Below are 22,922 nucleotides of genomic sequence, written 5' to 3' on the forward strand. Positions count from 1 at the left end.
TGTAGTCATACCCAACAAAAAGGCTGGAGCCCCACACTATAGCCCACACACATAGTCATGGAGAAAATATGAATATGAATATGTGATGGCATACATCACATAACACAGGGGGAAACATGGAGCTGGGAACAGATGACAGAGAATATAAATATGAGCCAGGTAGGAGGTCTGGATTCTGTTGAACTGCACAATATCTGAGGTGTTTGAGCAAGCTTATTTTAGGAAATATTCCTCACCTTGAAATTTACTGAATGTTTCTTCCATATCAGACACACTGACACAGCAATCTCCCTGTAAGCATAGTCATCTCTAAATAGAAAGGAAAATTTATTTTCTCCCTCTTAATCATATTTTGTCTGATGTTTATATTCTTTGTGTATGTGCATATGAGTGTGATAAGTTAGTTTTGGTTTTTACATTAGAGATATTTAGAGAAACAGATAATCTTTTTCCTCTTTTAGAAAATCGATTGGGTGGGTGTGTGCGTGTGTGTGTGTGTGTAAGAAGGCAGGCCCTGTGGACATTGCTAGTGGTTGAAACTAGAATAAACGAAATGTAAGTGTCTGCTTTTCTTTATGTCCTCAGCAAATGGGAAATAAAGCGCTGTCAGTGTTGTGGTTCCAGTGGCACACATTTAGCCTGCTCCTCACTACGGTCATGGGAGCAAAATTGGGAGTGTTTGGAATGTAGGGGTATTATCTACAATTCAGGTAATTTTTTGTAATTTTGAATAAAGTTTTTATTCAAATGTGTATTATTTAAAAGTTTTTACCTATATCTCTGTTATGCTAACATGGAAATTTAAATCTGTAGGAGAGTTCCAAAAAGCCAAAAAACATGTATTACCCAACTCTAATAATGTGGGGATTACAGATTGTTTGTTGGAAGAGTCATCACCTAAATTACCCAGGCAGTCACCTGGATCCCAGAGTAAAGATCTACTGAGGTATGTATTTTGAATTGGAGAAATACATAAAAATCTATTTGGAGAAAATTATGATAGGAAATGCCATACACATTTAGAATATTAGGTGATCATATAGTAGTCTAGAAGAGTGTTTTTCAACCTTCAGGACCCAGCGTGTGATCATGAAATCAATGCAACCAGCATTTTAAAGAAAATGAAATGGGATTGAATAGAATACAAAATACCAAAATGCATCATACTTGGGAAAAGTGTATCTATCCTAATTAATTTTTTTGTGTATGGAGTAATGATGTAAAATATATTTTTTATTATAGATCACTTTCAAGATAGTTTGAAAAACACTGATCTGGAAAATGTGCTTAAAATGTTATTTGATTATAGAGTAAGACAGGAAATTAAAATATCAAGCATACCATGTCACCTTATTAAAAGGAAAGAATCCTATTTAAAATAGAAATTTTTTTTCTTTTGTCTTTTTTTTAGAAATAAAGTCTCGCTCTGTTACCAGGCTGGAGTACAGTGGCATGATCATGGCTCACTGCAGCCCCAATCTCCTGGGTGCAAGTGATCCTCCCACCTGAACCTACCAAGTCTCTGGAACTACAGATGCATGCCACCATGCTTAGCTAATTTTTAAATTTTTGTAGAGATGGACATCTTGCTATGTTGCCTAGGCTGGTCTTGAACTCCTGGTCTCAAGTAGTCTTCCCACCTTCGCCTCCCAAAATGTTGGGATTACAGGTGTGAGCTTTGATGTTATAATCATTGTTTGCTTGTTTACTGTCAATGTCAGGAGTCTAAATGTCAGCTCTTCGCTTTAGAAAGTTTAAGGCGTACATACTATTATCACATTAATTTCTGTTCCCATAAGATAGCAAAATAGGCTGGGTGTCGTGGCTCATGCCTGTAATCCCAGCACTTTGGGAGACCTAGAGGTTGAGAGATCGAGAACATCCTGGCCAACATGGTGAAACCCTGTCTCTATTAAAAATACAAAATTTAGCTGGGCATCTGTAGTCCCAGCTACTTGGGAGGCTGAGGCAGGAGAATCGCTTGAACCCAGGAGGCAGAGGTTGCAGTGAGCCAAGATTGTGCCACTGTACTCCAGCCTGGTGACAGAACCGAGACTCTCAAAAAAAAAAAAAAAAAGATAGCAAAATAATAAGTTACTTTCAAAATCTTAATTAAATAAGAATGGAATTACATCTTTATAATGTTGGGTATTTGTTCAGCTGTAGTTAAGATTTTTATGTTTATATAGATTTGCAAAAGAGTTTTTAGAGCCTTGCTTTATCCAATAGGGAAGAAGTAGAAAATTAGTCGCTAAGCATGATGAAATACATTCTTGTTAAAAATAATTTCAGTTTGGGTATGGTGGCTCATACCTGTAATCCCAACAGTTTGGGAGGCTAAAGTGGGAGGATCATTTGAACCCTGGAGTTTGAAACCAGCCTGGGCAATGTTAGGAGACTTCGTCTCAACAAAAATATTTTAAGAAAATAACCAGATATGGTGGTGTGCACCTGTAGTCCTAGCTGGGCAAGAGGCTGAGGTGGGAAGATCATTTGAGCCCAGGAGGTCAAGCTGCAGTGAGCTATGATCATGCCACTATACTCTCTCCTGAGTGGCACAGCAAGACCTTGTCTCTAAAAAAAAAGTTTCAAGTTTAAAACCTTAGAAGATAGTAAAGATAATTTTTGTGAAGACATTTGATAACTGAATTTGTAGACAGAATATTAAGTACTCTTCAAAATTTGAAGAATATCTGTTTTACTATGCCACTTGTGTTAACTCTACGGAAAAATCTGTTACAAATATTGTTATACTTTTAGTATCAAAATAGATGTTCACATTATTTTAAAATAATTTTAATATTTAGATTTCCAAAGATGTTACACCAGGGAAGCTTGACTCCTTGCTCCTGCTTTAACATGTAGTCATGTTTAGAAGAATAGCATCAACATTCCCCTGATCAGGCAGGAGCAAGGAATCAACATACTATAAAAAAGGTATGTTTCTGAAGAATTGTCTTACTTCCAAAGGACTTTAGCTTTTATTCAACATAAGTTAATGAAGAGAGGATGATATAAAAAAAGAAAAAGCAAAACCTGGCCCACACTAGGGCACTGTAATGTCTTGGGGTGGGACAAATTCATACTTGGTATAGAAAATGATCCATGGGCATTGCCCAAAACAAATTTATTTTTGAGAACATTAATTCCAGTTACAGATGGAGAAACTGAGGGAAGGAGTGATTGAGCTGGGTTATATAGTCACTTGGATTGTTAAAACAGATTGCTGGACTTCATGCCGACAGGTTCTGATTCTATAGATGTGCTGTAGGGCTCAATAATTTGCATTTCTAACAAGTTCTGGGGCAATGCTGCTGCTGGTCTGGGACCACACTTCGTGACTTACTGGTCTAGACTAAAAGGTACTATTTTAGGAATTGTGAATTCTGTTTATAATATTAGCTCTACTGTTAATTATGACTTTATAATTTAAAATATATTGTGTAATCTCTCAAAGACATTTTCTTACATAGTAAGCAGAGATTACATTTGCTTTTTTAAAAAAAGGATACAGTAAACGTGAAGTAAACTACAATTAAGAAACTTAATTATAGCCATTAGCCAGGAAGGTGAGAGTTTGGGCTTTATTTATTTATTCATTTATTTATTTATTTATTTATTTTTGAGACGGAGTTTCGCTCTCGTTGCCCAGGCTGGAGTGCAATGGCGCGATCTCGGCTCACCGCAACCTCCGTTTCCCTGGTTCAAGTGATTCTCCTGCCTCAGCCACCCGAGTAGCTGGGATTACAGGCATGCGCCACCACACCCGGCTTATTTTGTTTGTTTGTTTGTTTGTTTGCTTGCTTGCTTGAGATGGAGTCTCGCTCTGTTGCCCAGGCTGGAGTGCAGTGGCCGGATCTCAGCTCACTGCAAGTTCCGCCTCCCAGGTTTACACCATTCTCCTGCCTCAGCCTCCCAAGTAGCTGGGACTACAGGCACCTGCCACCTCGCCCGGCTAGTTTTTTGTATTGTTTTAGTAGAGACAGGGTTTCACCGTGTCAGCCAGGATGATCTCGATCTCCTGACCTCGTGATCCGCCCGTCTCGGCCTCCCAAAGTGCTGGGATTACAGGCTTGAGCCACTGCGCCTGGCCTTATTTTGTATTTTTAATAGAGAGACAGGGTTTCTCCCTGTGGGTCACGCTGGTCTCGAACTCCTGACCACAGGTGATCCGCCCTCCTCTGCCTCCAAAGTGCTGGGATTATAGGTGTGAGCCACCGCGCCCGGCCTGAGATTCTGATTAGTAAACCGGAATTCACTGGTTGGTTAAATTTGAGATAATTATCTATCAACTTTCTTGTAAATGATTCTAATTTGGTAAAAGATTGGGATGAGGAATCAAGAATTTAAAACTAAGATTATCAAATAACTGTTTTTGGTTCTAGTAGCAGCCATTGGTACGATTTTGGATGGAAGTTGGGAAAGAATATCCTATTAATCTTTTTTTTTCCCTCGTCATGTTTTATTGGCTATATAACTGCTGTTTCACATAAAGTACTTTAAAGTACTTATCTCTATGTTTAAATTCATGTTTTATAGGCAAGGCAGCAAATTTAGAAGAAATGTATCAACACTATTAATAGAGTTAGGATTCCAAATTAAAAAAAAAACTAAAAGATTATATATCAACAAAGCCAATATCTGGACTAGTGCCTTAGATGCATTCAGAAATCGAAACTTTAATCCTTCATATGCAATTGAAGTAGCATATGTTATTGAAAATGATAATTTTGGAAGTGAGCATCCTGGATCAAAGCAAGAATTTCTGAGTCTCTTAATGCAACATCTTGAGAACTCATCATTGTTTGAAGGGTCCTTGTCAAAGAACTTGTCTCTAAATTCTCAAGGTAATTATTTTATTTATTGTTGTATATACCAAATATCACATGTATAGAAAAAGAGATAGATAGCTGGTTAGAATTGATATTTAATACCTGTGCTCTAAATATACAGTTCACTTTGTTAATAAACTACTGACAGAATCACAGGAAAGTGGGAAGGGGGAGTGACAGTTGAAAAAGTAAATTTTGTGGTGAAACATTTTTTATTTAAGAATATACATTCTTTATAGCAATATTCTTCTAAAAATTAATCCATAATTAAGTGTAACTTTCTCTTTAATCTGATTTTAATAGAGTGGCCAAATGGGGATGATTATTTGAATTCCTCTTGTTTGTATATTTGGAATTTGCGGTTAACATAGAGTTTTTATAACATAGTTTCCTAGTCCACATGTAACCAATTTTTCAGTATACTTTTGTTTGCAATAATTTTTTTTTTTTTTTGCACAATTATGTATATGATAGTTTTCTGTCTTTACTATTGGTGAGAACTTAAGGTAATTATAACAGGCATCTCAAAACAGTGGGTAATTCTAGCATTCTCTTTTAGGGGCTTTTTTACTACTTTTGCTGCAATAGGAAATTCGAAAGAAAATGAGAAGGCATTTCGTTTCATTTCATTTGAATTTCCTGCTATATTTTTTGTAAACATCCTCACCATTGCCTAAAGCATCATTTTTACTCTGTATAGTTCACACAGTTTAATTGTAAAATCCCTTTAAAATAAAACATAAAAATAAATAAAAAGCTTTCCAAATAGTAATGTTAACTCAAGGCAGCTTTGGTATGGTGGAGAGTACGTGAATTTAAATCACAGAATCTGAATTCAAGTTTGTACACATCTAGTTCTTTACATCCTTAGTTACTCTCTCTGGATCTCAGTTTCTTCATCTGTAAAATGTGATTATGAATATGTAACTTATAAGATTATTGCGCAGGTATTGTTAATGTCCCTTATTAATAAGTTGCTTTCAACAATTTAAAAATTAAGGAAAAATTTACTTGATTGTTTTGACACATCAGAGTTGCTAATACATTTGAAATGACAATTTTAATTCAAGCTCTGACAGTAAGGTAAGACAGCATGTACTGTTGAGAGTAAATTTGTGCCTTTGGGAAAGATTATTTAGTGATATAGATCAAGAACCTTAAAAATGTTCCTATCCTTTGACCTATTAATACCATATGTAGGAATCCTAATCAAATAAATATAAACAAGAATATGTGAGTAGATGTTGACTATAACATTATGTCTCATATAGTTGGAAATGTCACTTAGCCAGGATAGCCAGTAATAGGGGGATGGTTTGCATTATAGCACATCTCTAAGTTAGTCTAAATACATTTATTAACTATAGATTTGAGTAATTTTGAGCAGTATGATAAAAAGTTTACAATATAATAAGTGGATAAAACATAAGTCAAATTGTTTTTATATTTATATACACAAAGAGGTACAAATACAGTCATTTGTCACTTAGTAACAGGGGTATGTTTGGAGAAATGTGTCAGTAGGCAATTTCATGATTGTGCAAAGATCGTAAAGTGTACTTAACGGAAACCTGGTTGATGTAGCCTACTACACACCGAGGCTATATGGTAAAGCCTATTGGTTCTAGACTGCAAACCTGTATAACATGTTACTGTACTGAACACTGTAGACAATTGTAACACGATGGTAAGTATATGTATATCTAAATATACAAAAGGTAATGCATTGTGCTATGACAGTATAACATCACTAGGTCATAGGAGTTTTTCAGCTTCATTATAATCTTAGGGACCACCTTTAATGTATTTCATCCATTCTTGACCACAACATCCTAATATCGTGCATGACTATGCACCAAAGTGTTTACAGTGGTTATTATGGTGGTATGTTTATTGTGTTTTATGTTTTCTACAATAGATTTTTACTTTATATTCAGAAAAATGTGTCTTTTTTTATATTTTAGGTGAGATCTATATTTTCTACATAATGGTAGCTTCTAAGCATTATATTTATCTAATGCTTAGATTTTTGGACTAATTTTTAATATATATTTAAAATGATGGTTATCTTACAATAATAGAAGTGTATTTGATATATTTTCATCTGTATTTACAGCTCTGAAAGAGAATCTTTACTATGAAGCTGGCAAAATGCTTGCCATTTCTTTAGTTCACGGTGGTCCTTCACCTGGTTTCTTTTCTAAAACCTTGTTTAACTGCCTTGTTTATGGACCAGAAAATACCCAGCCAATTTTAGATGATGTTTCAGACTTTGATGTGGCACAGATTATAATCAGGGTAAGCAATGGATCTGTTTATTAAAATGCACACTACATTCTAGGTATCTTTTAATGTAAATGATCTGCAATAAAATAATATCTATGAAGGAGTTAGGGATTGTAAACATATATTTCTGTTTACCAGTGGAGTTCTGAACCAGTTAAAAGATAGTTTTAAAAGTCAGATGGCTGGAGATTAAAGTGCAGGTTTAATGTTAGTAAAACCAATTGGATGATGTGATTTTGGTCTGTGTTCAACATGGCTTGTGAATGCTCCTCAGAAATACATGGATTTGCCTGCCTTGCTAGAGACAACTTGAGGCAGATTCCCTATTGCATGCTAGAAAGCAGATGAAAGTGCACTTTGATGCAAGGCCGGTGGATCTGAAGAGAGTAAGGATTTGGCTTACCAGTTAGAATACTTTTCCTTCCTTCTATAGGGAGGTATGAATGATAGATGGAGAGAAAGACCAGGCTGAATTTCTTCCAAAGGGGAACAGGTGGTAGGGATCAGGGAGGACTTAATGCATCCTCCTAAAAATAGTTACAATTTATTCAGCACTTATAATGGGTCCTGTACTAAACATGTCACATGTACAAACACTCATTTATCATAATGCCATATAAGTGTCATTGCCAACATGTTACTGCTTTAGAAACTGAGACAATGTAAGCCATTTAACTTTTCTTCCTTAACCTCCCTCCTACTTAAGCATACTCTATCCATTGTCTCAATTAACAGACAGTGTTGTTTAATGATTAAAAGCATAGGCCTTAGCCGGGCGTGGTGGCGTGTGCCTATATTCCCAGCTACTCTGGAGGTTGAGGCACAAGAATAACTTGAACCCAGCGGATTGAGGTTGCAGTGAGCCGAGCTCACACCACTGCACTCCAGCCTGGGCAACAGAGGGAGACACCGTCTCAAAAAATAAAATAAAGTAAAATAAAATAAAGCATAGGCTCAGAAGTCAGATTTTACTTTGAATGCCAGCTCTTATAACTACTATATGCTGTGTCACTTTGGGCATGTTAATCTTACTCAACCTCAGTTTCTAAGTCACAGAGTGAGCACTGCTGAAGTGTGAGTTGCTGTAGTGTATTATAACAATTCCTTCATTTGCCCTAAGACTGCTTATCCTAACACTGTGTTTTAAATTGACCCCTTTAATTCTTTGTTTTTCCTTTTGTGTCCTCTTTACTAAAAAAAAAAGTGTATTTAAGCTTCATTGTCTCTACTTCCTATTTCCTCTTTATTTCTTGTAATCAGGCTTCTGTCCCTACCACAAGTCTCAAGTTAGCTAGTTCATAGTTTATATCCGAGGCTCTAAATATCCATGTCCAAAGTCCTTTTCTAATTTTTCATCTGCTGTGACTTCTGCAATTACCACTTAGAATTTCTCTGCAATATTTTATTTAATATTGTACTTCCTTCTACTTCTGATGATTCTCTCTTTAATACTTCTTACTTCTTTTTCTTCTTACCCCTGAAACAGCATTTTTCAGTGTTGTCTTAACAGTCCTCATTCTTTATTATTTGGAGAGCTTCTTCTCTCCTGTAATCTTTCTGAATGATTCACAGACCTGTATTTTTGAGCCTCTGGACTCTTATATACAGATAAGACCTGGGTCTTGTAGCACATTGAGTCCAACATGTTTAAGATGAAAATAGTGTTTTTCCCAGAATTTTTTGTTTGATTGTTTTTTGGGGGGCTTTTTTGTTTTGTTTTTACCTGTTTGCCTTTTCTTTCCAAGAGATTTCTTATTTCCAAGCTGTCCTGGAGAGTCATTTTCATACTCCTCCATTTTCCAGTTGTATGTCAAGTCACCTATCTCTAAGACTGACTTATCATCAACCTTTACTTCCTATTTCTAGTGTGCCTTTTTTACCAAACTCAAATTTTCCCTAGGCTTAAACAATTAGAATGTTGTTCTAATATTCTTATTTGGGATGATTCTTCCAAAAGTACAGTTTTGACCATATTGCTTTCTTCCTCAGGAATCCCCCAATGGCTTCTCATTGCCTGTTGAACAAAGTTTAAGCTCTTCATTAGGGCATTTAAGACCTTCACCTCTCTTCATGGCTTTATCTACTCCAGTTTCTGTACTTTTTATCCAGTGTTTGTTCATTTAAGAAATACTATGTACTCTGTACTGTTTTGTTACTAAAGATAGAGTAGTGAGGCAAAGTCACTACCTTCTTGGAGTTTACATTAAGAGAGAACACAGAAGATAAACAACAAATATAATATACTATCATGTAGTAAAATGTATGATAATGCTAAATAAAACAGAATATGGCCAGGTGCAGTGGCTCATGCCTGTAATCCCAACACTTTGGGAGGCCGAGGCGGGCGTATCACCAGGGGTCAGGATTTCGAGACCAGGCTGGCCAACATGGTGAAACCCCATCTTTACTAAAAATGCAAAAAAATTAGCCGGGTGTGGTGGCGTGCGCCTATAGTCCCAGCTACTTGAAAGGCTCATTTGAGCCTGGGAGGCGGAGGTTGCAGTGAGCCAGGATCACACCACTGCACTCCAGCATGGGCAACAAAGTGAGACTCCATCCCAAATAAATAAAATATATACATAAATATATACATACATACATACATACAACAGAATTAAAGAAAGGAGATAGATAAAGGTTGGAGTATATATAAGTTAGGTTTTAGGCTAAACTTCTGTATCACGTAGACACAGAAAGACAGTGGCTCAAAGAAGGCAGATGTTTACTGCTCCATAAAATCCATTGTCTAGATTTTAGGGTAAGAGTTGGCACAAAAAATGGCCTGTAGGTCAAGTTCTGGCCTGTTGCCTGTTTGGTAAATAGTTACATTGGGCAACCATGCCCATTTGCTACTGATCTGACTGCTTTCACACTACAGTGGTAGAGTTGAGTAGCTGCAACAGATATCATATAGTTTGAAAAGCATAAAATGCTATCTGGCCCTTTATACAGATGGCCCTCTGTTTTCGAGATACATCGTGATTTACAAAACCATCTAAGGACTTGAGTTCCTCCCTCTCATTATCATGTAACACTTAGCATTATTGTCTTCATCCACATGGTTGAAGCTTGCTCTTAAAGGAGAAAAGTGGAAGTTGAGAGCAGGGAAATTTGAGACATTGTTTTTACTTACATCCCATTGAACAGTCATGTAGCCCCACCTAGCTGCAGCAAAAGTTTGGCTATGTGCCCAGCAGGGTTGAGGGTTTGCAGGGATGAGGCAACATACACCCAATTATTACTCTGATAGGGTGTAAAGATAGTATTTTGAGCATAATAGTCATGAAAAACTTCAGAGATTTCAGCAGAGATTTTGAATGAATGAGAAGTCACGTAAATCTCTAAGAATGTTTTAGGAAAAGGAAATTGTAAGTAAATTTTCTGTTAATGGATTGTTTCCTATTTTTAACATTTTCCATCTGTACCTTTAAGAGCTTACCTGTATGAAAGTGTCTTGCACTTTCACTTGTCTTTCACTTTCACTTCCACATAGATGGCCAAGTATTTCTTTGTTTACGCTGTTCACTAAAATGCTCTTGGTAAAATTCTGTCCATCTTTTAATTCTCAGCTGATACTCTTTTTCATGAATTCCCAGGTCATCTTTCTTGCCTATCTAGTGCTAGGTAACTTTTCTCTTTTTTTTTCTTTTCTTTTTAAGAGATAAGGTCTCAGTCTGTCACCCAGGCTAGAGTACATTGGTACGATCATAGCTCACTGAACCTCCAACTCCTGGGCTCAAAATCCTTCTACCTCAGCTTCCCGAGTAGCTAGGACTACAGGTGTATGCCACCCACAACAGGCCTTTTTTTTTTTTTTTTTTTTTTTTTTTCTTTAGAGAAGGGGACTAGCTGTGTTGCCCAGGCTGTTCTTGAACTTCTGGCCTCAGGCAAGCCTCCCACCTCAGCCTCCCTAGTTGCTAGTCTTACCTAGTGCTATATAATTTTTCAGTGTCAGTTATTTCCTTCTTTACAAATAGTTTCATTATACTCTGGATTTCTTGAAGGCAGAAATAGACAAATTTGTTGAACTGGATCATCAGACATTTATTCTAGAAAAATACTTCTTGGTTTACTTTCACTGCACCCATATGTACTCAGAAATTTGAGTATAAATTAATATCATTTGAAATGTACATGTCACTCAAAAGTAAATGGGTAAAGTGGCTGTATTTTCTCCTTCGTTACAGATAAATACTGCAACAACTGTAGCTGACTTAAAGTCAGTAATAAATGAATGCTATAACTACCTTGAGTTAATTGGATGTCTCAGACTTATAACGACATTAAGTGATAAATATATGTTAGTAAAAGACATACTTGTATACCATGTAATTCAGAGAGTCCAAGCACCCTTTGAAAGGTAAGTTGTTTCTATTAATATATGGCTCTCTCAAATTACATGTTTAAAGTGGTTAATTATCTTGTAATGTGAGATATATTTGGTAATAAGTGAGATGTTTTTCTCAGAAAAAAATTTAAATGCTATTTTAAAATAATAACTTAAGCCTTTTTGGGATGATTACTGTTCTGATCATTTAATAAGCATTGTGTAGGTCGGGTGCGGTGGCTCACTCACGACTGTAATCCCAGCACTTTGGGAGGCTGGGGCAGGTGGATCATTTGAGGTCAGGAGTTTGAGACCAGGCCGACCAACATGGTGAAACCCTGTCTCTACTAAAATACAAAAATTCGCCGGGCATGGTGGTGGGTGCCTGTCATCTCAGCTACTTGGGAGGCTGAGGCTAGAGAATTGCTTGAACCCAAGTGAGCCAAGATCATGCCACTGCACTCCAGCCTGGGTGACAGAGCAAGACCCCCTCTCAAAAAAAATAAAGAATTGTGTAAATGTATGATGCTTTCATAGAAATAATCACTATTTCAGATTATAAATTTTTTTCTAAAAAATACTCTTTTTAAAACTCTTACTACATGAGCCAACTAATCTCTGTGCATTCATTTAATAACTATTTATTGAGTACCTTTTATCTGCTGGGTAGTATATATATTGACCATTCTTTGATTAACAAAGTATGTATGATTCTTGCTGTCTTTTAGTTTAGAACACTGGTCTAAGTTAGACAACTTATGTATCTCCTTACACTCTTACAATTTTTTTAAATAATGGAAATACACATATGAAAGTAGTCTGTAATCACCATCCAGATCTAACACTTACTAACCTGTGCCTGTCTTGTTCATCTATATCCTACCCTTGTTATTGACTCCAGTATTATTTTAAAGCCGATACCAGATATCATCTCAAACCTGATCAATTCATTTAAAAAAATGTAGTATCATTAATCCATAGATTTAAATATATTTGATGTGTTTAAAATCTTCATAGTTAATATCATTACTGAAGTTTATATGTCTTGGATCAGTATAAGTCTCTTTATGTTGTTGTTTTTAATTCTTTTGATGTGAGCCTTAATGGTCTTTGTAAGCTTTTTTGCTATATGGTATCAGAAGGTGTTTCAGACTTATTTTGCACATTTTAGCCTAAGGAACCTTTGTTATTTTTAATGGGAAATGGGTAATTCACAACCACAGTCTGGATATTAGAGAGTCTTCATTTTGCTGGGTTGGTCATGGTATCTAGGACTTTTCAGTGAACCCAAATTAGAAAAGTCAAGGGTTTTTAAATCTATTTTTATCTATTTTTTTTAAATCAAACTTTTTTTAAAGATCCATTATGAGTGTGTCCTGATACTTCTAATTCAGATTCCCTATTGCATGATTTTTACTTAACATTTTCTTTTTTTTTTTTTTTTTTTTGAGACGGAGTCTCGCTCTGTGGCCCAGCCCAGGCTGGAGTGCAGTGGCGCGATCTCGGCTCACTGCAAGCTCCGCCTCCCGGGTTCACGCCATTCTCCTGCCTCAGCCTCCCGAGTAGCTGGGACTACAGGCGCCCACAACCGCGCCCGGCTAGTTTTTTGTATTTTTTAGTAGAGACGGGGTTTCACCGTGGTCTCGATCTCCTGACCTTGTGATCCGCCCGCCTCGGCCTCCCAAAGTGCTGGGATTACAGGCGTGAGCCACCGCGCCCGGCCTTTACTTAACATTTTCTTTGTCCTGTGTTGAGAATTCCAGTTCTTAACGACACTGGAGAATTTGAGTATGAAGTAACTATTCATGTGATTTATTCCACATTTTATAACCAATAGTCTCAGAATAACAGTACTAACATTATCAAATTGTTGTGCTTATAAGTCATTGGAATATTTTCTGTGTGGCTGAAAATTGGGCATAAATTGCATTTTCATTTTTTATTTTTAGTGATTAATTTTTATTAAAATTTCATTTTATTTTAAAATTATATAAAATGTTTTGTATAGTTCCAAAGGCAAATGTATAATAAGAATATACTGAAAGTATATTCAAAGAAGTATAGGTTTCATCCATACTATGTCCATCTACCATTCAACCTTTTATGAAGTAACCATTTTGGCAATTTTTTTGTGGTTTATTCTTTTATTTGTTTTTCTTTTTATTGATAACAGATAAACATATGTGTGTTTTTAGCTCATTTTATGCTGCTATAACAATACCTGAGACTTGGTAATTTATAAAGAAAAGAAATTTATTTCTCACAGTTCTGGAGGCTAGGAAGTTCAAAGGCATAGTGCCAGTATCTGCTCAACATCTGGTGAGAGCTGTCTTGCTGTATCATAGCATTGTGGAAGAGCAAGTGAGCACTCAAGATAGAGATGTGCCCTGGAAATCAGGATGAACTCACCCTTTTTGTCAGGAGCCCCCTCCCACAATAATGATATTAATCCATTCATGAGGGCAGAGCCCTTGTGACCTAATCACCTCTTAAGGACCCTATCTCCCAATACTGTTATACTGGCCATTAAATTTCAACATGAGTTTCAAATGAGACATTGAAACCATACCATTCTCCTCCTGGTACTCTTAAAACTCATGTCCCACTCACATACAAAATCCCACTCACATACAAGAGTATCTGAGGAGGTGAATAGGAAATTTAGAAAGTCAGGCAAAAATGATATGTCTGTTCTTTGCTTATTAATGAAAATGTGCATTTTAAAATATTCAGTTGTTAACTTGCATTTCTTTTGTTAATCAGATATATTTTGTTCATTTTCCCTATCATTGATCTTTCAGAAGAATTTGTATTCCTTGCATAAAATTAATTTTCTGTCATATATATTAAATATCTGTCATTTGCTTTATCTTAATTTCTTTTTTAACAATATAGGTTTTACATTTTTATGTAATGAGGATTTGTCACTCTTGGTAATATCTGGGAAACTTTATTTTTATAATAATTAGCTTTGAAGTATAAAACACTTCAGATTTTGACATCTTTCTAATAAAAACTTGTTAGTTTTGAAACTATAAATAGCCAAATAATGTAGGTATGTAAAGTAGTCATTTTATATTAATGTATTTGCTTATGGATTTGAAAGTATCAAGTATAGTATATCCATATCTTCTCTTTTCCCTCACATCTGAAAATATGATTGTCTCTTGTAGGGTTTTTTTGGTTGTTTTTTAAAAATCATTAGCTGTTTTGAAAAAATGCCAGATAAATTAGCTGGAAATATATATTCCCTAATATAATACCAAACACACATGTATGAATGTTGGCTCATTATTTTTCTTCTGTTAAGTTTTAAACAGGGTCTGAAAACCCTTGGTGTTTTGGAGAAAATTCAGGCTTATCCAGAAGCATTTTGTAGCATCCTGTGTCATAAACCTGAGAGTCTTTCTGCAAAAATCCTTAGTGATCTTTTTACAGTACACACATTACCTGATGTAAAAGCTTTGGGGTTTTGGAACAGTTACTTACAGGCTGTTGAAGGTATGTGGATATTTTATTTTACTTTTAACGATCTCAGAATATTTGTTTCAGCATATTTGTTTTGGGGGTTTTATGTGTGTATGTTTTGCCTTTTGGTATTAATATTAAGATGCTAACTCCGTATTTACAAAAGAAAGTTATTTCAAAGCAAGTTTATATGACCAAGTTAAAAACGATGAGAAAAGGTAACAGAGGAAATTTATATTTTATAATTTTTTTCTCTGGATAAGTTGAGGTGAAAGGCATTCTTTCTAGAAAATATTATTGTCACAGCATAGAACAGTCTTAATCCTAATAATCTATTTCATCATTTTCAACTTGAAGTTAAACTAAATTATTCTTCTTCCACTGGTTAGGGCTGTAACAATGATATTTATCATTGAGCATTAGCAGTGTAAAATCATTCTGCCTAATAGAGTGGAGAAGAATTTAACTTACAGTTGAAACTTTGTTTAGCTAGATTTTTGGGTTTTTACCATTTAGTTTTTCTATCTGTATTTGTTGAACTATTGTATCAAATAGTGATGACCTAGAAGTGGTCAAATATGCAATAAGTAGTTGTACTAAATGATTATATTAGTCCTTCTACTTTGAGATTCATTTATGTACTGTTTGCCTGTTACTATACCTGACTTTGTGATTTAGTTGCCCAAAACAAATGTGGGAGTCTATGCCTTTCAGTATTCCAAGTCTATTTGGAGAAGAATCTATGATGATAGCAATATATAACATGGATTTACTTTTGTTTCTTTTTCTCTTTTATTGGTAAATTTTTTCAGATGGTAAATCTACAACAACAATGGAAGACATTCTTATTTTTGCAACTGGTTGCAGTTCCATTCCTCCAGCTGGATTTAAACCCACTCCCTCAATTGAGTGTCTGCCTGTGGATTTTCCTGTTGGAAACAAGTGTAATAACTGTTTAGCAATTCCAGTCACCAATACATATAAAGAGTTTCAAGAAAATATGGACTTCACCATAAGAAACACTCTAAAACTAGAAAAGGAAGAAAGTTCTCATTACATTGGACATTAAAATGTTTCCTTGAATGAAGAGAAGCTTCTTTAAAAGCTGCTATTGATTACTCTCTTTTGTTTCACTAACCTTTTCATCATCACTTTGAACAAACTAGTTAGTTTCTTGGCCTAATAAAATTTATGATATTAATATAAAGGAATATTATGGCCATTTAGGCTAAAAAAAATTTTTTTTGTTAAAGCATACTAGTCAAGATAGGTGATAGTTTCTCATTTTCTTGATATACATACTTTATAAACCTCAATATAAATACTCTTAAAATGGTTGTAAGGATTTTATTTAGGTATGGTAGCATGGTATATAAAAGTAGAAACTGTTTTACTCACATTTTTTGTAAATTAGGATTACATATAGAATGCCACAATTTTTCTAGATTTATTCAATTTTCAAATTATTCCTCATTTTATTTTAAAGCATTAAATAGAAAAGCTAATTGGTTAAATTTTGTTATATAAATCAGAGGCTTATATTCTGGGATTTGTGTTACTATGCATGCTTTTCTAGGATGTCACCGAATTAGTTGTTTAAAATGTTTTTAGATTACTGATTTATATTAAGATGACCCACACTGCAGTTAGATTATGCCTAGTTGGAAGTATTATATATAAAGCAGAATTAAGCTGGGCACATGTGCCTGTAATCCCAGTTATAAGGGAGGCTGAGGTGGCAGAATCGAGATGCTCAGTCAGCCTGGGCAATATAGCAAGACTCCATCTCACAAAAAAAAAAAAAAAGGCAGAATTGCACAAATTTTGACATTCCACGAGCTTAAACACTTTTGAGGTGGATAACATTTTGTTGAAAATACCTAAGAAAGTGTGTCTTCTTTAAAGCCTTGGCTTTAATCATGGGAAATTATTGTTGTTGTTGTTGTTGTTGTTTTCTGTATCCTATGTTTGGTATTCTGTATATCTGATCCATAATCATTTTAGGTATTTAAATGATCTCTGTGAATTGGTAGGTTTGACCATTTGACTTATTTATTATCAAGATGGTTGTATGCTAAGGTAAGTTGGCACCATAGCATTATACAGTTATCTTCATTGCTCCTGAATGATATCTGTTATATAAGCAATGTATAAATAAAGTAAAAAGGATAGAATGAAAAACCCATTCTAATGTCACCGCTCAGAGATAAGTACTATGTTTCTGTGTATCCTTCTATAAACGCTTTCCTTCTTTTCTTTTATTTTTTAACTTTAATAATGCTACTAAAAGACAATACCTAAAAGTAACTGTACTAACAATGTGCTAACAATGTGAAAATATATAGTCCCAGAGTCATGTCCCCATATTTATACTCCCACAAAAGAAAAAATTGGAAAACAAAGTCTGATGTCCTTAATCTATTATCAAATTTAAATGATGTAATGGTTGAGTTTTCCATGAAAGTAAATCATTATGATAGGTAAATCACTATGGTAAGTAAAATGTTTTAACCATATTTTTCTTAATACACAAAGCAGGTGTCAGCTCTTGTCATATTCTCACCCTTCTTAAGAAATATCATTAAATTATTGATATTTTTTAAGAAAAGTAACAGAATAGATTTGAAAGAGATAATGTATCTCTTAATACCAAAGGACAACTAAAACATAATTCTAGTGTACTTTTCTTTGTTCCCTCATGTCTTTTTCAATCTATACACTAACATACCTAGCAAATTGTTTTACTTTAACTTGAAATATTTAATAACATTAAATAAGGCATTTCTTTGTCTTTGGTTGAATTCTTTTGCCTTATCAATAGTAACTGAAAGATCAATTATCAAAGAGTTTGAATAGCTAATATAAACCCCAAACTCACCATACAATTTTTATTCCAAATATGTTGATAAAAAGATACTTTGTTTCTTTATCCACCTTGTTTTTATAACAGTTAAAAACCAATACAAACCAAAAAAACCTAGTTAAAGCTATTTTCTGGTTTGTAGTTTTAATTAATTTCCCCTAGGGTAGAAATTAAAGCTGGTAATTCACACACAAATACTTTGTTAGGGTGGGGGTGGCAAGTGGAGAGGCAGTGTACTTGGGTTAGCTACAATTAAAAACAGTATTTCAATTCTTCATTTGACTTACTTTATATATAGACAGGGCCTTAGTGATAAGATGGTGTAAATAATTTAGGATATTCATGTTTTCAAGTGAAGCATAAATATTTATTTTGCGAAATGTTTTCTGGTTTGAAGGATGTTCCATTATTAGGATTTTTAGATTAATCTGTATGGTCAAGGAATATCAGAGAAACCTGTAGGTTATTTATTTTCTGCAGTGTCATTTTGTCAAATGGTTGGTATTATAATTGTTCTTTTCTTATTCATTTTATAACCAGTGCATAATTCTTATTTTAGATTTTAAAAAAGAATTATGCTATAAATCTTTATAAATGTGTGTATATATTTCTTAAATATTGCAATTGCCTAAACATTGTATATTTTAAGGCTGTTTTCTCTTGCTGTCAATGTTGAGGAAAACTATAAATTGATATATAATGCATCTACTGTTAATGGTTTTGGTTAGTTTGATATTCATTGTTTTTAAACAATTTCCAATATGGAAACTTTATTTTAATACCTTTTATACAGTTCTCTACTATTCAAGATATTCTTTAAAATATCTCACCAGAAACTTATACTTTTATACTTTGTAATATTTAGTTTCTATAATTTGAGGAAGTGATTTTTTTTGTTTGGGTTAAGTAAAAAGCCTTTATTTGATTACCCAGCATGAGAATTCACCTCGGTTTCTATTTTATGCATTTGTAAATTTTTCCCCTAATTATATGGAAGCTATTGGAACTTCTGTATTCAGTACTAAATACTAAGTCAAGGGGAGTATATTAGGTAACTTTTTTCAGTGACTGTGCCTTTAGCATTCAGTCATTATAAGAAAATGATCAGAACAAAATCATTACATTATAAACATGTAATTCTTTTATATGGTGATTATCATGTACTGCATTGTTACTTTTAAAATAAGCTATTAAACTAGTTTTTATGGTTCAAGTAATGCAATACAAAGTTTCATGCTTCAAGTAATGCAATACAAAACATAACACATTTAATAATGAATTACTTCAATGTATATTATCTGTGGTTTAGGGAAATTTGGATTGTCTTGAAGAGACTCAGTTTTCAAGTTCTGATTTTGACCATTATCTTTTCTAATTCCTAAACATATCCCAGTACCTACACTATGCGAGGTATTATGCTAGGTGATAATTTATATGTCAGCCTATTTATACCCTTTTTAAAGACTGCCAGATTAACCAAAAAGCATGACATTTATAACAAAGTTTTATAAATAAATAAATGTTTATGCCATTAAAGATAAACTGCCTATATAAACTAAGTAATTTATTGGGATTTAACAAGATTAAGATTCTGACAAAACTGAAAGATACAAGATTCCTTTACTCTCCACATTTGAGAGATCCTATAAGCAAGCAGTTACTGTCTGACACCCAGGAACCTATAGAAATGAGGGAATCTGTGTTAAAACTATGTATCCTCTAACGTAAAATAGCTAACCAGAATAAATTATTTAAGCCAAAAATCTGGACTCAGATAAATGGCTATAGTAAATTAGGTTAATGAACAATCTGTAGCCATAGATTATTTTCAGTCTTTCTGATTCTAATAAAACAAATACCTTATTCAGTCTCAGCCTTACAAGGGCTATTTGTCTATGGTTGCTGTTCTTCTGTGGGGTGTATTTTTCTATACATCTATTGCCCACACTCTCTGCACTTGGTCAGGAGTTTTTATCATTTCCTATGTATGCAGTGTACATCAATTTTAAATTTGTCTTAGTGATTTTAACACCACTCATAGTCTTGGGAGGGAATCTGTGATGGAACTGAAGTGGCTCGATGATGGATTTGCATTTGAAAGTGGAAGGACCCAAATGAGCAAAATTGGGCTCTCAGATATTTTATATTTCATAGAGACTGAAGAATGCAGTAGAACTTTCCCACAGGGCAGAAATAGTTTCTGTTTAGTTGGAACACACCTAGATCATTAAAGATTCCTTCAAAATATTAGTAATAGTACTGAAGAAACACACGTATTCCAGTTAATTTCTTAATGAATATGCCAATTAGCTGTAAAAAAGATTACATAATTTTTTTTTTTTTGAGACAATCTCACTCACCGAGGCTGGAGTGCAGGGGCACCATCTCGGCTCACTGCATCCTCCGCCTCGCAGGTTCAAGCAGTTCTCCCTGCCTCAGCCTCCCCAGTAGCAGGGATTAAAGGTGCCCACCACCACGCCTGGGTAATTTTGTATTTTTAGTAGAGACCGGGTTTCACCATGTTGACCAAGCTGGTTTCGGACTCCTGACCTCAGGTGATCTTCCGACCTCCACCTCCCAAAGTGCTGGGATTACAGGCGTGAGCCACCGCACCCAGCAGAGATTATGTAATTCTTAAAAGGTAAAGATTGTAGGTCGAATGCTAGGATGTTTCCTAATAGCATTAAAAATAAGATAACCTATTTTAAATGTCACAAAAATAAAGTTTTTATTAATGAAAAAAGCCATTGTTTCACACTATAAAACAGTCTTACATAATCGTTAGGCTAACTTCATTTCATTTATATAATTTTGAAAGTCAAGTTTTTGAGGCAGAGTCTGATTTCATTTCAGAATTTGGTGCAGCTTCATAATGAAGTGTCATCAATGAACTCGGGAAATGAGCTGTCATTGTGTATCCATTTTTGTCATACAGTAAAATCTATAGATTAAGTTAGAAATCCCGTAAATTTTGTGGTCATGTGGCTTCAAGTGTACATTAAACAGCCAGCACAAGACCAGCCTGGCCAACATGCTGAATCCCCGTCTCTACAAAAAAAAAAAAAAAAAAAAAAAAAAAAAAATTAGCTGGGCGTGGTGGCACCTGTCTGTAGTCTCAACTACTGGGTTGGCTGAGGTGGAAGGATAGTTTGGGAGGATTGCTTGAGTCCAGAAGGTCGAGGCTACAGTGAGCTGAGACTCTGCCACTGCACTCCAGCCTGAGCGACAGAGTGAGATACTATCTCAAAAACAACAACAACAAAAAACCAGCACATCAGCCTGTCCTGATGGTGTGCCGCTGTAGTCCCTTGCTACTTGGGAGGCTGAAGCAGGAGGATCGTTTGACAGTCGGAATTTGAGGCTGCAGTGAGCCCTGATTGCGCACTTGAGCCTGGGCAACTTCCTTCCCACGGCAATGTGATTTTGCAATTACTACAAGGAAAGAGGAGAGATGCTAATTTCTCATTTTGTACCTCCCTGGATCCCGTGTCCATGCCGGCAGAACGCCACCATAAAGCTAGACCCTTTTTTTTTTTTTTTTTTTTAAGAGATGCGACTGAGAAATATGCCAGATTAGAGTGAAGCTCCAATGCTTTCTGTTTCTCTGGAAAAAGGAGCAAAGGGAAGACTCCTGCTGCACTGAGAAACTAGAGCTAACGTTAAAATGTTGCCTGTGTTTCAGGAGCTTCATTTACTTCAGTCCTGTGGTCCTTATACTCCTAGAGTATTATCACCCCGTCAGTGCTCTGTAAGCCACCAAGCCAACAGTTCAGTAATTAGGTTCTTAGCACTACACGCTCCTACCCTAAGAGTTCAATTTAATGTTGCTACCATTTGAGAGAGTGTGGCTTGATAAGACAGGATAAAAACTCGTAGTATTCGGCTAACATTACGGGCCACTGAGTTAACCTGCACCGGCTCTCCCAGTTCTATCGAGAGTGGAGGTCTTCCTCGAGGAGGTGGAGTCCGGCCCTCAGGCACGCCCTTTTGCCCCGCCCTTCCGGGCTTTGCTTCCGGGGCGGTAAGGGCAGCCACGTCATCCCCCGGCTCCGCTCGCCAGCCGGGCAGTGGCTCGTGGGAGTCAAGATGGCGTCGGCGGCGGCAGCGACAGCAGCAGCAGCCAGTATTCGGGAAAGGCAGACAGGTACTGACTTACTCTCTTCTTGAAGCTTCGTGACTGCCCCGACGACATTCTTCTCCTGTGCTTGTCGCCCTCACTCGGTCGTGGTGCGTGCAGCTCAGAGAGCGATCTCCGGGAGTTTAATCCAGTCCCTAGAACATCAAGAGCCCCTCCCCTTTGAGTTTTTGGGGAGAAGATGCCATTAGCTTGACTCGGTTCCTCCTGTGGTGCAGGAGAAGGAGCTTTAGCGGTGGGCAGATTGCTATGGCCTTGCTCTTGTCTCCTTCCTAGTGGGCATCAGAAGGCCATCACAACAAGATCTAGCAGCAGATAGCTTCTTATCTATGTTGCCACCTATGAGGTCTCCGAGTTTGTTTCTGTGCGTGGTTCAGTTCTGGTTTTGATTTTTGAGAGAACTCCCATTTTCTGGCACTTCCACCACAATTACAGAATTTAGGTATTTTCACAGCGGCCTGCTTTGCGCCACTTCTCTACTTCGGACCAGCCTTTTGGGGGTACCTGCAGAAAAATGCCTGGTGATAAAAGATTTTCTCCTTCACCTTGCTGGAAGGCATTGAGGAATTGAATTAATAGCTTTCTCATTTTAATTGTTTGACAGATTATTGTTTTAAAATAATATTTTATCTTCAATAGAGCATGTTTATATAGCTTGTATTTATGCAGAGAAATGTAAGAAGCTACATATTCTTGAGTTTTGGGGTTTTTTCCCTCTTAGAAATTAGTTTTGCCTTATTTGAAAACTTACGACAACTTGGTTTATACCTGTGAGCTACAAACTAAAGGTTGAACTAGTTGTCTTAAAAGTTTTCAAGCCATTTATTCTGAGGAGCTAATAGAAATAAGGCGTCAAGCATGTGCATACTTGGAATTCTGTTTGCTGAAATTATGCCCTGTTGGATATAAATATGAATAGAAAAATGAATTTATAATTCATATGACCTACAGAAGGAATTTGGGCTGTACTTGATTCCTTTCTTTGGCATTTAAAGAAATTAAAGAAAAATG

The 22,922-nt window shown here is 35.6% G+C and overlaps 2 protein-coding genes across 5 annotated transcripts in view; both read left to right on the forward strand.

The window, feature by feature from the left end:
- The window catches only part of G2E3 (G2/M-phase specific E3 ubiquitin protein ligase), a 66,073-nt gene extending 46,601 nt beyond the window's left edge, over window positions 1-19,472 (forward strand). For 2 of the 3 annotated variants that reach the window (XM_015143478.3, XM_028850546.2), the window contains 7 exons: window positions 586-710; window positions 814-946; window positions 4,540-4,847; window positions 6,949-7,130; window positions 11,306-11,478; window positions 14,756-14,946; window positions 15,726-18,998. In XM_015143478.3, the coding sequence (XP_014998964.3) occupies window positions 586-710; window positions 814-946; window positions 4,540-4,847; window positions 6,949-7,130; window positions 11,306-11,478; window positions 14,756-14,946; window positions 15,726-15,982 (1,369 nt within the window). In that variant the 3' untranslated portion in view covers window positions 15,983-18,998. 3 annotated transcript variants of the gene reach the window in all.
- A 2,370-nt stretch (window positions 19,473-21,842) lies between these two features.
- SCFD1 (sec1 family domain containing 1) overlaps window positions 21,843-22,922 on the forward strand; it is a 104,560-nt gene continuing 103,480 nt past the window's right edge. Inside the window, exon 1 of one of the 2 annotated variants that reach the window (XM_015143476.3) lies at window positions 21,843-21,920. Coding sequence is in view for 1 of the 2 variants with exons in the window: in NM_001266523.1 (NP_001253452.1) it covers window positions 21,863-21,920 (58 nt within the window). In the remaining variant the exon portion in view is untranslated. 2 annotated transcript variants of the gene reach the window in all.

Source organism: Macaca mulatta, chromosome 7 (genome assembly GCF_049350105.2).
Source record: "Macaca mulatta isolate MMU2019108-1 chromosome 7, T2T-MMU8v2.0, whole genome shotgun sequence".
Classification (NCBI taxonomy): Eukaryota; Metazoa; Chordata; class Mammalia; order Primates; family Cercopithecidae; genus Macaca; species Macaca mulatta.